The 13814-nt window shown below is 61.4% G+C and overlaps 1 protein-coding gene across 1 annotated transcript in view; it reads left to right on the plus strand.

The window, feature by feature from the left end:
* Window positions 1-569: 569 nt before the first annotated feature.
* The window catches only part of SHANK1 (SH3 and multiple ankyrin repeat domains 1), a 38986-nt gene continuing 25741 nt past the window's right edge, over window positions 570-13814 (plus strand). Inside the window, exons 1-11 of the mRNA XM_077130911.1 lie at window positions 570-818; window positions 1044-1247; window positions 1835-1906; window positions 2849-2957; window positions 3135-3286; window positions 5142-5309; window positions 5701-5817; window positions 10055-10132; window positions 10319-10385; window positions 10609-10939; window positions 11382-11557. Of these exons, the coding sequence (XP_076987026.1) occupies window positions 570-818; window positions 1044-1247; window positions 1835-1906; window positions 2849-2957; window positions 3135-3286; window positions 5142-5309; window positions 5701-5817; window positions 10055-10132; window positions 10319-10385; window positions 10609-10939; window positions 11382-11557 (1723 nt within the window). The remainder of the gene's footprint in view (window positions 819-1043; window positions 1248-1834; window positions 1907-2848; window positions 2958-3134; window positions 3287-5141; window positions 5310-5700; window positions 5818-10054; window positions 10133-10318; window positions 10386-10608; window positions 10940-11381; window positions 11558-13814) is intronic.

The following is a 13814-nucleotide window of genomic DNA, read 5'->3' on the forward strand; positions in this document are numbered from 1 at the left end:
GGTGGAGTCTAGTCCCACCCGCTCCCGGGCACCTCCCACTCTCCCTCACTACACCCCGGCCTCAGTCACCCCCCAACCCCCCCACACCCGCTCTCTGGGAGGAGGGAAGGGCCTTGGGTGAGGGGCCAGCCAGGGGCCAGGAGGGCGCAATGCCGGTGGGCGCGTCCACCTGTCTGTCCTCGGCTAATTTTAGCTGCCTTTCTGTGGCCTTCCAAAGTGGGCCAGTAGCTCCCGCGGTGATTCTGCGGTTTCTGGGACACAGCGACGCTGGGTCAGCGGCAAAGTGGGGCGCAGGGGGGGTGGGGGGCTGCAAGGGGGGCCAAGGACAGGGAAGGAGACCTGCTGGAAGCGTGGCGGGGCCTGGGGGGGTGCATGCGGGAGCGCGCGGGGAGGCGGCGCGAGCGGCCGGGGGTGTGGTGTGCCCGCCTCAGCCCGCCTCCCCCTGCCCCTTAGCTGCCCGTGGCCTCCAGTGGCCTCTCAGGGGTTCCCCGGCTCCGGGTCTGACGTCCCTGCTTGGCCTCCGCAGCCGCCTGTAATGCTGCCGTCCCCCGTCGCCCCGTGGCCCCACGATGCCCCACAGCCCCGCGTCGAGCGAGGACGAAGACCACCGCAGTGCCAGCGAGTGCCCCGAGGAGGGCTCGGAGTCCGAAAGCTCCCCAGACGGACCCGGGCGAGGCCCCCGGGGGACCCGGGGCAGCGGGCCGCCTGGTAGTCTGGCCTCGGTCCGAGGCCTCCAGGGCCGCTCCATGTCTGTCCCGGACGACGCCCACTTCAGCATGATGGTCTTCAGGATTGGCATCCCCGACCTGCACCAGACGGTTTGTGGCCAGCGGGGGCGGGCAGCGGGCGGGCAGGGGGCGGGCAGGGGCCTGAGCACACTGGGGGCGCCTCTGCGGCAGGGTGTTCCCCCTGGGACGCCCCCATTCCCAGAAACCCCCCCCCACTCCCTCTGCCCCTCCTGTCCTCAGAATGCCCCCCCCAGCACTCACCCCAGGCTCCTCCCCGGCCCCTGACCCCATGCTCCCCACTCCCACCCCCCCCAGAAATGTCTGCGCTTCAACCCCGACGCCACCATCTGGACAGCCAAGCAGCAGATCTTGTGCGCCCTGAGTGAGAGCCTGCACGACGTGCTCAACTACGGCCTGTTCCAGCCTGCCACCTCCGGCCGCGACGCCAACTTCCTGGAAGAGGAGCGGCTGCTGCGCGAGTACCCCCAGTCCTTCGAGAAAGGGGTGCCCTACCTGGAGGTGAGGCCCACAGCCGGTTCAGAAAGAAAAGGGGAGCCCCCCACCTCCCCAGCACACCCTCCCCCCTCCCTCCCAGCCAACTCCAGCCAACCCCAGCCAAAAGTTTCTTAACAGGGGGCTATTTCGGGGCTCAGGTTGCCCCAGAGCCAGGGGAGAGGAGAAGACGCCTGAATTCAAATCTAGCTCTCATCTGCCTCCAATTGGCTGAGTACCTTGAGCCATATGCCCCCTCTCTCTCCCCTGAAGCTTCTCCTGGCCCAGTTACAGAGATGGGGCAGGCACAGAAGGATTAGGCACATAGAGGTGCTCTAGAACATTCTCTCGAAGGTCCAGGCTCCCACTTTGAGGGAGGGGCTGTCACTTACCTGCGCGACCACAGCCCAGCCCTCTGGGAAAAGCCGGCCGGCATCTCTGCCCACCCAGCAAAGGCGCCATGCCTCGTCCCACCTCACCCCTGGGCTGACCCCTGGCTCAGAAGGGGATGGAGGCGGGGGAGGGACAGACCCTACCCCCCCCATCTCCTCCCCAGGCCCCTGATTCTGAGTTCTGTGTCTCTCCTCCCCCCCCCCACCTTCCCCGGGCCTCAGTTCCGATACAAGACCCGAGTTTACAAGCAGACCAACCTGGATGAGAAACAGCTGGCCAAGTTGCACACGAAGGTGAGCCCCCCGCTGCATGTCCCCTCGGAGCCCCCCTCCAACAGCCCTCCTTATCCCCAGCCTTCTATTCCTCCGACAGGTTCCCCTCCTTGACGTGGGGTGCCACATGCTGTTCGGGACTGGCCCACATGACATAACCCCTTCTGACTCCCCTCTTTGGCGCCCACCACTTCTTTGCCACACACTATTTCTACCTGGCTCCCATTTCCCTTGTCTTTCAACTCCCCTTTCTCATCCTGAGCCCCCAGGCTCCTCCCAGAGTCCCTGCACCCCTGACATCCAGTTGCCCTCTGCCCGGGGAGTGTTTTAAGAGCCCTGCAGCTCCCCCATTCCATCACCTAAAACTCTGCCAAAGCCAAGCACCCCCCCCACCCCACCCCCAGCCATGCCCACCCACCCCCTCGCTGTCCTATCTGCAGACCAGGTCCCTGCTCTCCTAAGAGAAGGTGGGCAGCGGGGGGCTGCTTGCATAAGAAGTGAAGAGAGAGAACCTGGATATGTGGGAAAAGAGGCCCCTGGATCTTCACCCGTAGCCCCCCGCCGTACCCCACACCTGACTCTTTCCTCTCCTGAGGGTCCCCTGGGCTCCAGGCCTGCACAGGCCAGGGCAGCGAGCTCTTGCAGGCAGGGGAACAAGTCCAAACTGAGACGTATCATGAGCATCAGATTCACACTGGAGTTTATTGACGTGGGATGAAAAACACGTACAACGTCTCGTGAATAATTTTGATATCGATTGCCCTATGGAAATGGTACTAGTTGACCTCTGTTGGGTTCGATAACGTTTCATCGAAATTAATGTCAGTAAAATGGAACATTTTCCTTACGGTGGCTGCTAGAGCAGCTTCAGCGGCCCAGGAGGCTTACCGCGAGGGCTCCCCGAGGCCCCTCCTACTCTTCTCCCTTTGGCCCCCTGACCCTCTCCTTTTGTCCGTCACTCAGACGGGGTTGAAGAAGTTTCTGGAGTACGTGCAGCTCGGGACGTCCGACAAGGTGGCCCGGCTTCTGGACAAAGGCCTCGACCCCAACTATCACGACTCGGATTCGGGAGGTGGGTAGGGGGGCCATGGGATGGGGGGGCGGAGGGAGAGGCTGGGGGTGCAGAGGTTGGGGAGTGCACAACCCCGGAGCCAAGAACCTGGGGTCTGGGAAAGCAGGAGGGGTGGGCACTGAGGCACGGGGGCTGCAGGCAATCACATCCCCCTCCTCCCGTCACCCCTCCCCCTAGAGACCCCGCTGACGCTGGCGGCCCAGACCGAAGGCTCCGTGGAGGTGATTCGAACCCTGTGCCTGGGCGGGGCGCACATCGACTTCCGCGCCCGGGACGGCATGACGGCCCTGCACAAGGCTGCCTGCGCCCGCCACTGCCTGGCTCTCACGGTGAGGCTGCCAGACCCCAAGACCCTGCCAGCCCGGAGATGTGGGCTCAGAGACCCTCCCCCCAAATACTGCGTTTCCCTTAGAGACCAACTGGGTGAGCTGCCCCAGACCCTGCCTTCTGCCCTCCCTGTCCTCTAGCTTTGTCTCCCACACGCCCCCTCCCAGAAACCCGGGGAGATGCCCTTCCTTTCCCTTCCTTGAACCACACCCCTTCTCGGTTTTTCTCTCCCCCTTTTACCTTTTGTTCTTTCTCACACCTAAGTTCTTTCTTTTTGGTGGAAAGCAGCCACTCTTCACCTCTCCAGGGCAGCCCTTCTCCGCACCTGCCCTAATGTACACCCCTCCTGGCCCTCCTTAACTGGGTTAGAGACCCCTGCAGGCCCCCAGGCATAGCCCCTCACCCCAGCCCTCCCCCAGCTTCTGCGGATGGTCACACGGACCCTCCTCTGCCCCCAGGAAAGTTATAAACTCTCCCCACATGCAGCCAGATCTCCCCTGCCAAGTGCCCAGAATGCTTCTGCTCCCTCCCCTCCCCTCCACTCAAACAGACCCCAACCCAGTGTCTCTGGGGCGTGGACCCACCGCAAGTTCCTTAAAACCCAAAGCCCAAGCCCAAGAGGACGAGAGGTTCCGTCCCTGCTCCCAGAGAGACCCTCCCTACCCAGCCTGGAGACAGCCCGTCCACCTGCACTTCTGAACCCCGCCCCCTTTCACCTCCTCTGATGGCCCCATCTTCTCTCATGTGCAAATCCAGCCCCTTCCTCACACAAGTCCCCAAATGACACTTTCCCAAATGCACAAACCCCAAATGCCCACAAAATCCACACATGAAGTTTCCTTGCACAGCCTTACTTAAAAGCCCCGCCGTCTCCCCGCGGAGCATGTGGCCCCTAATACACACTCACCAGTTGGGACCACCCCAAAGGTTCGGAGTACCCCAATTCACAGTGCTCCAGCTGAAGGGGCCCGTGCCTCCCTCCCCCAAACTCAGCTCCTTCTCACATAACCTGAATGAGTCAAACACCAGCCTCCAAGATCTGCCTCCCACCCCCCCTCCAGAATCAACAGACCCTCTTCATGGCCCCGCAGTGCACACCCCTAAATCCAGTTCCTGCTCAGAGCCCCCCAGTTCCCAGACCTGCGCTTGTCTGATACAGTAGCCACTAGCCACCTGAGGCTATTTAAGTTTAAATTAATTAAAGGGAGTAGAATTAAGAATTCCCTTCCTTGGGCTCACGAGTCTCACGCAGCTGCTATATCGGATCGTGGGGACGTGCTGCGTCCCCGTGGCTGCCATACGCTCTGTTGGAGGGGGCTTCCCAGGCTGTCCTGCCATGGCCAAGGCCATCTCTCAATAACACTGTCCCTTGGGTGGGAACGCTCCCAGCCCCCACCAGGCTGACCCTGTACCTCCCTTAACCCACGCATGCCCCTTCCCGGGCCTCCAGCCCCTGAGCCCCATCCTTGGGACCCTGGTTGCAGAAACGCCCCCGACCCCAACCTGGCCAGGGCCCTCTCATGTCCAGGCTCCACCCCCTCACCTGTCCCCCCTCAGCCTGGGGACTTGGCCAAGGCCACTGAGACTCCGGGCCTGTCAATGATCCCCATGGGCCGGAAGGGCAGGGATGTCAGAGTTGGGGGGGCGGAGGGAGGTCTCTGGAGGACACCGGGTCCAGGGGATGGGAGGAACCCCAAGGGGGAAGAGCCCACCTCCAGGTGGCACGAGGGCTTACGGCAGAAGGGAGCCCGCCCCTGCGCTGCGGGGGTCGTCCGGGCCTCCCGCCCCCCTGCAGGGTGAGCCGCTTTCCCGTGACTGTCATCCCTCTCGTCCTCCTGGGCTCTCTGCCCGGCCTAGGCACTCCTGGACCTTGGAGGATCCCCCAACTACAAGGACCGCCGCGGGCTGACCCCCCTGTTCCACACGGCGATGGTGGGGGGCGACCCCCGGTGCTGCGAGTTGCTGCTGTACAACAGGGCCCAGCTGGGCATAGCTGATGAGAACGGCTGGCAGGAGACCCACCAGGTATGCCTGGCTCGGCCAGAGTGCGGGGCAGGTGCTTGGGTCTTCCCGGAGGGCGGGAGTGAGAGCAGCTGGGTCCCCAAAGGGGAGGCGGAGGGGGAGGGATTGCAATGCCGGGTCCCTGGGGGGCATGAGCTGGGAGACAGGTCCCTGCATCCCTCCTGAAGGGCCCGCGTGGTTTCCTAGCCTGGGATCGCCCGCACGTGTGGCCTTGTGACCGTGACATTAGCGGAGATGAGAAAGGGGGCAGGCAGGGGGCTTCCTGGCCTGGAGGGGAAGGCTGTAGACCTGTGCTCAGAGGTCTGGAAGGCTGCAAACCTGTGCTCAGCAGGTAGACCCGCTCGGTGCTGAATCTGCATCCCCCCACCCCTGCTCCCTGTCCTCCCCACCCCAGGCCTGCCAGCGGGGTCACTCCCAGCACCTGGAGCACCTGCTTTTCTACGGAGCCGAGCCCGGAGCCCAGAACGCCTCGGGGAACACGGCCTTGCACATCTGCGCCCTCTACAACAAGGTCCGCCCAGCGCGCCCACCCCTGCCACCCCCCAGCACCCAAACCGCCTGCCCCTGGACTCCAGGGCCCCCCACCCTCTGTGCCTTCCCTGCTTTCATTCATTTGTTCGTTCATTCATGTGTTTATGCATTCATTCATTTACGTATTCGTGCATTAATTCATTCACTTGTTCACTCACAAATTCATTCATTCCACAAATATTCACCAAGCGGCGAGCAGGTCTGACAGCTCCTCGGCCCGGCGGGGCTCGTGGTCTCCCGGGAGTCAGACCCACACATGCCACTATGATCCTAGCTGCTCAGGGCAGAGCCCCGGGGATTCCAGGTGCCTGGGGGCCCCAACTCAGAGCCAGGTCTGAGGGCCTGGCAGAGGTGTGGGGGGGTGGTCCAGAGAACTTTCTGGAGCAGGTCTGAGCTGTGGTCTGAGGTGCAAGACAAGCAGGAGTCTGCCAAGTGGAAGAGGGGAGGCAGGCATTCCAGGCAGAGGGCACAGCCTGTGCTAAAAACCAGAGGCAAGAGCCAGGGCCGTCGCAGGCAGTGCACGCTGGGCGGCCTTGCTTCCCAGGGTTTTCCGTTCTGTGGCAGTGGGGCGCCGGCTGTGTGCAGGCACCGCATGGGGGCTGAGGAGGGCTGAGACAAAAGTGCATGGCAAGTTTTAGCAATTCGGGCCAGGTGGACAGTCCAGAGCACCGAGGGGCTGGGCAGTAAATAGCTGGCAGGGTACATCCCCTCAGCAGCTCGCTCGGCACTGTGGCAGCAGCTTGGCAAGAGCTGGGGCTGGATGGCTCCGGGCATCTTAGCCACCCAGGCACCAGGTGATCCTGAGGCCCCCCCGGAGCCTCAGTCTCCCCACCCGTTTCCCACTGCGCGCTGATATCCAAGGGGCTGGCACGATGCTGCTGGCCATCGGAACCCATCTCCCCTCCTCCAGGAAGCCTTCCAAAACAGCCCTCAGTCCCTTCTGCCTCACTGGAACTTGCAGTGCCGAGAAATCTGGCAGGAAGCCACGTGCTGGCTGCCTCATGGCGAGAAAGCAGTATGCTCGGCACCCAGGGGGAGCGTGGTGTTTGTCAGACGGGATCAACGTGGGGCCGTCCCTTCCCCTCCTCTGATTCCACAGCAGGGAGAGGGCAGAGTTCTCAGCCCAGTGCAGACCAGGGGACAGCCTCCTTCTCCTCTCCAAGGCGCTGCCCCTTCCCCGAAATGGGAATAAGGCCAGCTGATTGGAAGGGATAAAGGGTCGCATCCGTAGAAAGCACCTAAAATAATAATGATAAGTCACAAACGACAATTGCAGCCCTTGTCATCTCCGTCCTTACCGTTTCCAGTCAGGGCCCAGTCGGGAGGCAGCAGCCAGGCCCTGAACCTGGACAGGTGAATGCGGCATCAAGGATGCCACGGCAGGCGCCGTTACTCGTAGCGGGCCCCACGGGCCGCGTCCCCTCCCGAGCCCCCCACCCTCCTCATCTGTGAAATGGGCCCAGTGGATTAACACGTGCTCACTCTTGGCACGGAGCCTGGCACCAAAGAGGGGCTTAACGAATGTGAGTGCCTTTTCTTCTTCTCTCCCCTTACCTTCCCTCCTGGACGTTAAGCTTCCCAACGGCGGGGGGGGGGGGGACGGGGGGGGACGGTGAAGGGGGAGCCAGGGACCTGTCTGTCGGATTTTCCTCGCCCGTGACTGGTGATTGTCTGCTGTGCATCAAGGCTGTGAGGTTCTTGACAGTGGGCGCTGGACCTGGTTAACTGCTCTCTCCCAAGGCCCCAGCACTTAGTAGGCTTCCGTTGAATGAATGAATGAGTGAATGAATAAACGATTGCTCAGCCATCTTGCATTCCTACCCCCCACCCCCACTGGAACCCTGGACGGTGCCCGGCTCCAAATGTTCAACAGGTGTGTACCTGCCATGTGGTGGCTCGAACGACTCAGTGAATGAGTGAATGACTTGAACAAATGAATTTGGAATGACTCAACTCCACATCCTCCATGCTTGTTCCTCCCGGGCACATTCGCTGGGCGCCTACTGTATGCCGGGCGCCGGGGACGTGGGGATGAATCAGGCGCGGTGCCTGCCCCGGGAAGGAAGGGGTGCCGGGAATTCGCAGTCTGGCGCAGAGACAGACGTGTAAACAAATAATTGCTATTCGGTGAGATAAGCAATAAGAGGAGGTCTGTAGGAGCCCCAGGGAGGGAGCCATGAACTAAGCCAGGACCCTCTGCTCAGCCAGCGTGGGACAAGGAGCTGGGGGGTGGCGGGCGGTGCCCGGGGCTCTGCCCCACGCTGGGCAAGGTGGGGAATTGGGGTGGAGAGGTGCAGATGTGGCCAAAAGTACATGGTAGGAGTTGGCAGTCTAGTGAGCAGGCAGCGTGCATGTACACACACACGCACACTCACGCGTATGCACAAACACACGCACGCACACCCAGCAAGGTGCATGACAGGGCACAGCACAGGTTGGAATTCCACCTGCTCGTTCTCTGGTTGTGTGACCTGGAGCTTGGAGTCAACTCTTTAGAGCCCGCCCTGGGAAATGGGCCTCTGCAGCCATCACCCTGGGTAGGCTGCCACACCCGAGGGGGTGCGAGACACCACAGGGGTGCTGGGTGAATGCCGGTTGAATTAGCATCGGGGTGACCTGAGGGGAGTTGAGCTGAGGGCCGGGTTGGGCTTGTCCAGGCCCAGACAAAGGAAATGGACCGTCCCCAACGCAGACTTCTTAAGCAGCTCCTGCGGACCAGGTGCTATTTCAGGTGCTCGAGGCAGAATCGCGCTGCCTCTGTGAAGCTGGCATTCTCTTCACGGGGAGGGGGTGTGGGTGCTAAAGAGACAAATAAAATAGAAAATGTAATTTCAGAGAAACAGTGTCCTGAAGAAAATAGGATAACATGGGCTTAATGAATGCCTAGCGTGTATTGTGCGGCATGTAAATAAAAATTTAAAAGCGGGGCACAGGACAACAGCATTCTTTTATATAGCATGGGCAGAGACAGACCTCTCCATAGAGGTGTCGTTTGAGTGAAAACCTGGATCAAGGGAGAAAGCATGCCATGCAGAGAGGTCTAAGGACAGAGGATTCCAGGCAGAGGAAATGGCAGGTGCAAAGGCCCTGAGGCAGGTGCAGGCCTGGAGCGTGGCTGGAGCACAGAGTGTGGGAAGGTGGCGCTGCTGGGAGCTGGGCAGGGCAGACAGGTCAGGTGGAGCCTCTTAGGCCAAAGCAGGACTTTGGGTTGGATCCGAAGGGTGATGCAGAGGGACAAGCTGAGGCTGACCTGGGTGAAGGACTGCTCCATGAACGGATGGCATCTCGGCCCCCACCATCCTCTTCAAGTGTGCTCTCTTCCCGCTGCGCTGGCGGAGCGTGTGGCCAAGGGCAGAGACTTTGGATCAGACCAGTCTGGGCTCAAACCCATACGGCCTTGAGCAAAGCCTTCTCCCAGAGCCTCGGTTTCCTCATCTGTAAAATAGAGATGACAGTTCCATCTACTGAATTGGTTGGCTGATTCGGGGGGCTTCTCCCTTATAGCCCGAGCACCTGGCATGCAATAGGAAAAGCCCTGGGTGAGGTTTATTTAGGCCAGTGGTTCTCAACCGGGGAGCTTCTGCCCCGTGGGGAACAGGTGTCAATGTCTGCAGGCATGCTGGCTGTCACGAGCTGGGAGGGATGGCTGCTGGCAGCTAGTGAGTGGAGGGATGCCACAAACCCCCTGCCATGCACAGGATGGTCCCCACCGCAAAGATTTGTCCACCCCCAAATGTCAGTTGTGCAGAGGCTGAGAACCCTAGTTTTTAGTTCAGTGCCGTCTGATAGAATATGATGCAAGTCACGAAGGCAATGTTTAATTTCCTAGCAGCCACGAGACAAAACGGGAAAGAAGAGCGGGTAGCACTAATTGTAACTATGTTTTATTTAACCCCATGCATCCAAAATAGTATCATTTCAACATGTAATCAATATAAAATTATCAGAGATAATTCTTTTTTTTTTCTTCGTACACTACCTTCGAAATACAGCGCGCATTTTCCACTCCCAGCCCCCCGCATGGGGCCAGCCCCATTTAGGGTGCTCGGGAGTCCTAGGGGAAGGTGGCTGCTGCGCGGGAAGCACAGGTATGGCCGGAGCTCGTTATCCCCGAGGTTCCTGGCTCAGTGCTGGTCGCCTGCCCGCAGATGGCGGCCGGGATGGTGGCCGTGACTGCTGTTTTCCCTTCCCCTCCCCCTGTGCTCTGGCCGCTGCAGGAGACCTGTGCCAGGATCCTTCTCTACCGAGGAGCTAACAAGGATGTGAAAAATAACAACGGACAGACCCCCTTCCAGGTCTGGGCTCAGGGTGGGTGCGTGCCAGGGGCGCAGGGGTGGGGGGTGGCGCATACAGAAGGGGCACAGTTAGGAGAGGGGCTGGTGGTGGAAGGTTTGGGTCGGGGGAGCAGGGAGAGGCCGGCTGGGGGGCTCACGACCCCTCCTGGCCTCTCTCTGCTGCCCCCTCCCCACCCCTCTCTCCAGGTGGCCGTAACCGCTGGGAATTTTGAGCTGGGAGAGCTGATCCGAAACCACCGGGAGCAGGACGTGGGTGAGTGGGGGGGGAGGTGCTGGAGGAGATGGGTGGGAATGGAAGGTCCGATTTGGGGGTCGGGATGGGCTCGAGGAAACCCTGGAGGATGGCAAATGTCTGAGGGGCGACAAGGACGATTCCGGGCCCCCTGAGCCTCCCGTCTCTGTCTGCACCCCCCTCGTGCCTGCCTCTGTCTCCCCGCAATCCCCGCTCTGCCGCCCTTGCCCCCGTGCCCTCCCAGTGCCCTTCCAGGAGTCTCCCAAGTACGTGGCCCGGCAGCGGGGAGCCCAGGCTGCGGGGCTGACGGTGCCCCCCGCGCTGCTGCGAGCCAACAGTGACACGAGCATGGCCCTGCCCGATTGGATGGTGTTCTCGGCCCCGGGGGCCGCGTCCTCCGGGGCCCCAGGCCCACCCTCAGGGCCCCCCGGCCAGCCGCCGCCCTCGGCCCCCAGCACCAAGCTCAGCAGCGGAACCCTCCGAAGTGCCAGCAGCCCCCGCGGAGCCCGGGCCCGCTCCCCGTCCCGGGGGCGGCACCCCGAGGAGGCTAAAAGGCAGCCCCGCGGGAGGCCCAGGTACGGGGTGGGGGCTGGTCTCCCACCACTCTGCCACCCTTGGGAGAGGCACCAGCCCGTGTCCCCCCAGCCACCTGCCCTGTGCCAGGGGTCTGTGCCCCAAATAAATGTCGGTTTCGGCCCCCGAGGTCAGCCTGAGGACACCCGGGGGGGAGCTGAGCCGGGAGAAGGCGGTGGGGACATGTCAGGGGCTTGGGAGTGACAGGGTACAGAAGGGGTCACCGCAGGATGGACGAGTTGAGGGACCGAGGGGAGTTGGGGGGGCTCCCTCTGCCTGGCCAGCGCAGAGTGAGAGGGGCAATCCCCCCATGCCCTCTTCCCCAAGCATGCCAGAGCTGGCACCCTCCCCCGCCCCCCCTTCTCCCCCCCATTCTCCATCCCCGCCCCACCCCCCGGCCCCTCCCACCCTGCCCCCTGCCTGCCACGCCCTCCGTGTCCACAGCTCCAGTGGCACGCCCCGGGAGGGGCCGGCCGGGGGCCCAGGGGGCTCCCTGGGCAGCCGTGGGCGGCGGAGGAAGCTCTACTCGGCTGTCCCCGGACGCTCCTTCTTGGCTGTGAAGTCATACCAGGCCCAGGGCGAGGGCGAGATCTCGCTGAGCAAAGGAGAGAAGATCAAAGGTACACAGGGTGGGACCCCCCTCCCAGCCCCCCAACACGTCCACCGCACACTGGAGGCCCCAGAGAGCCCGAGACGCCCCCTCCTGCCTCTGAGGAGCTGAAATGGAGCCGATGTGAGGCGGAGGGTTGGAACTGAACCTCCGAGGGCCCCTGAGGGCACTCTTGCTGGTGCGGGGAGAGTTGATGACACAGGACCTCACTCAGGGGCCCTGACTTGCCCGAGGTCCCTTGCAGAGCCCACGGCCTGGCTTTCCTTCCCTGGTGCCAAGTGCAAAGCCAGGCTCTGGCAGGTGTTCCCTTCCGGGGAATCGGGGGTGGGGGGGGTCCGCTCCACGGGGTCCAGGCGAGGCTGTTAAGGGGCAGTGGGCGGGCAGTGCTTGGTCCTGAGCAGCGCCTGCTGCCACGGAGGGCCGTCTCGCTGGCTTCCCACGCTTCTGGACCAGCAGCTTTGCAGGCGTATGTTACTGGGTGCAACAGCACTTTGGAGGTAGGGGCTCGTGGCTCCTAGGTGGCAGGGAGCGACTGGCAGGCCCTGGGCTGCTGGCAGGGAAGCTGTTGCAGTGTAGTGGTAGAGAGCCAGGCTGCCTGGGTTCAAATCCCAGTGCCTCCACTCGCTAGTCTGGTGGCACCCGGGCCTCAGTTTCCTCACCTGTAAAGTGGGGCCTTTGTAAGGACCAAAGGAAACCAAAGCTTATGAAAAGAGCTTTGCACACAGTAGGTGCCACATAAGCGCCAGCCACCGTCATCCCAGGCAGCCCCTGCCATAGGCTTCTAGAAGAGAGAGACCTGGACTTCGCAGGGAAGCTGGAGGTAGAGTTGAGAAGGGCCTGGAAGGGTGGGCGGGGTCACACTATCAGTGAGGAAGGAGAAAGGGACGCTGAGGACAGGGTGAGGCGCCTTCCAAGGGCCAGGGATGACATTTTCCTGTGTGCCCTCTTGAACGTCCAGCCCCATAATCTGTGCAGAGAGAAGACCCGCTGCCCTCTATTTACATCCCCCCTCCTTCATTAAAAGGCACTCCATTGCCTCAAAGCGCACCCACATCCACCATGAAACTGAACTTTCCCACAGCCCGATGTGGCCCAGGCTCCCTTGGCTCAAGGGAGTAGAGCCGATTGCCTTCGCCTGGCCTCTGGCCCCTCTCCAGGGGCTGCAGCTCCTGCCCACCTGCTACTCTCATCTACCCACAAGGTTCTGGGAACCTCGCCCTTTTCTCCATCCCTCTAATGCTCCCAGCCCTTTTTCTACACAACGCTCTTTGCACAATGCTGTTCCTTCTACCTGGAAAAACCCTTCCACACTCTCTTTGCCTCACTGACTCCTAGGAGCTGCCAGGTCTCAGTTTATCCGTCACTTCCTCCCAACTCCCCCTCTCTCATGTAATTTATATACACCCTTCTGGTCTCTCTCTGAACACCTTACTCTTTTCCCTTGAGACCCAACCTCAGTGTGTCTGTTCATATCTCCCATGGCCCCTGATCTGGAAGCAGGAATTGTGTTCGTTGGATCCAACAGCTTTACTCGGACTCTAGCTAGTGCCTGGCCCATGACAGGGACCATATAAATATTTGTTCAGTGAATGGATGATCGATCATGCTGATCAATTGCCAGACTGCCCAGCCAGGCATGGCGGGCCAGCTGAGAAGCCAGGCCTCTTGCCACCCAGTGTCCGGCTCTCTACCATATCCTGGGGTTTGGCCTCCCTGTGGTTTCCCTGGATCCTTTAAAGGATCTCTGGGAAAAAGCATCGGGCAGCCCCCAACTCAAATCCTCACCTGGCCTGAGCAATCTATAGCCTGGGACTTCCCTGCTTAAGCTACAGTTTCGTTGTCTCTAAAATGGGCAAACAAAGGTCACCTTACCTGGGAGGTGGAAAGGCTTAGTGAGGGAAGGAATGTGGAGAGCTGAGTGGGCACAGAGCCCTGGAAAAAGCTGGAGACATGGATTGTTTTCTGGGTGTCGTCAGCAGTGGCAGCAGCATGGCATTTCACCAGGGGCTGAAAGCTCTAGGAGCAGACGGCGCTTGTTCGAATCCAGGCTCGGTCCCCTGCTCACCGTGGAGCCTTGGGCAGACAGCTTCAGCTCTCTGAGCCTCAGTTTCCCCATCAGTAAAATGGGGATCAGGGGAGTGCCCCCTCCTAGGGCTCTGGCCCAGTGAGGGCTGGGTAAACCCTAGTCATCTTTCACCCAGCATGGTGCCCACCTCGGTGGGTGGAATGGCTCAGAGTTGGGGCTGGGAGGCGAAGGAGAGGGGTGA

Source organism: Tamandua tetradactyla, chromosome 16 (assembly GCF_023851605.1).
Source record: "Tamandua tetradactyla isolate mTamTet1 chromosome 16, mTamTet1.pri, whole genome shotgun sequence".
In the NCBI taxonomy this organism is placed as follows: domain Eukaryota; kingdom Metazoa; phylum Chordata; class Mammalia; order Pilosa; family Myrmecophagidae; genus Tamandua; species Tamandua tetradactyla.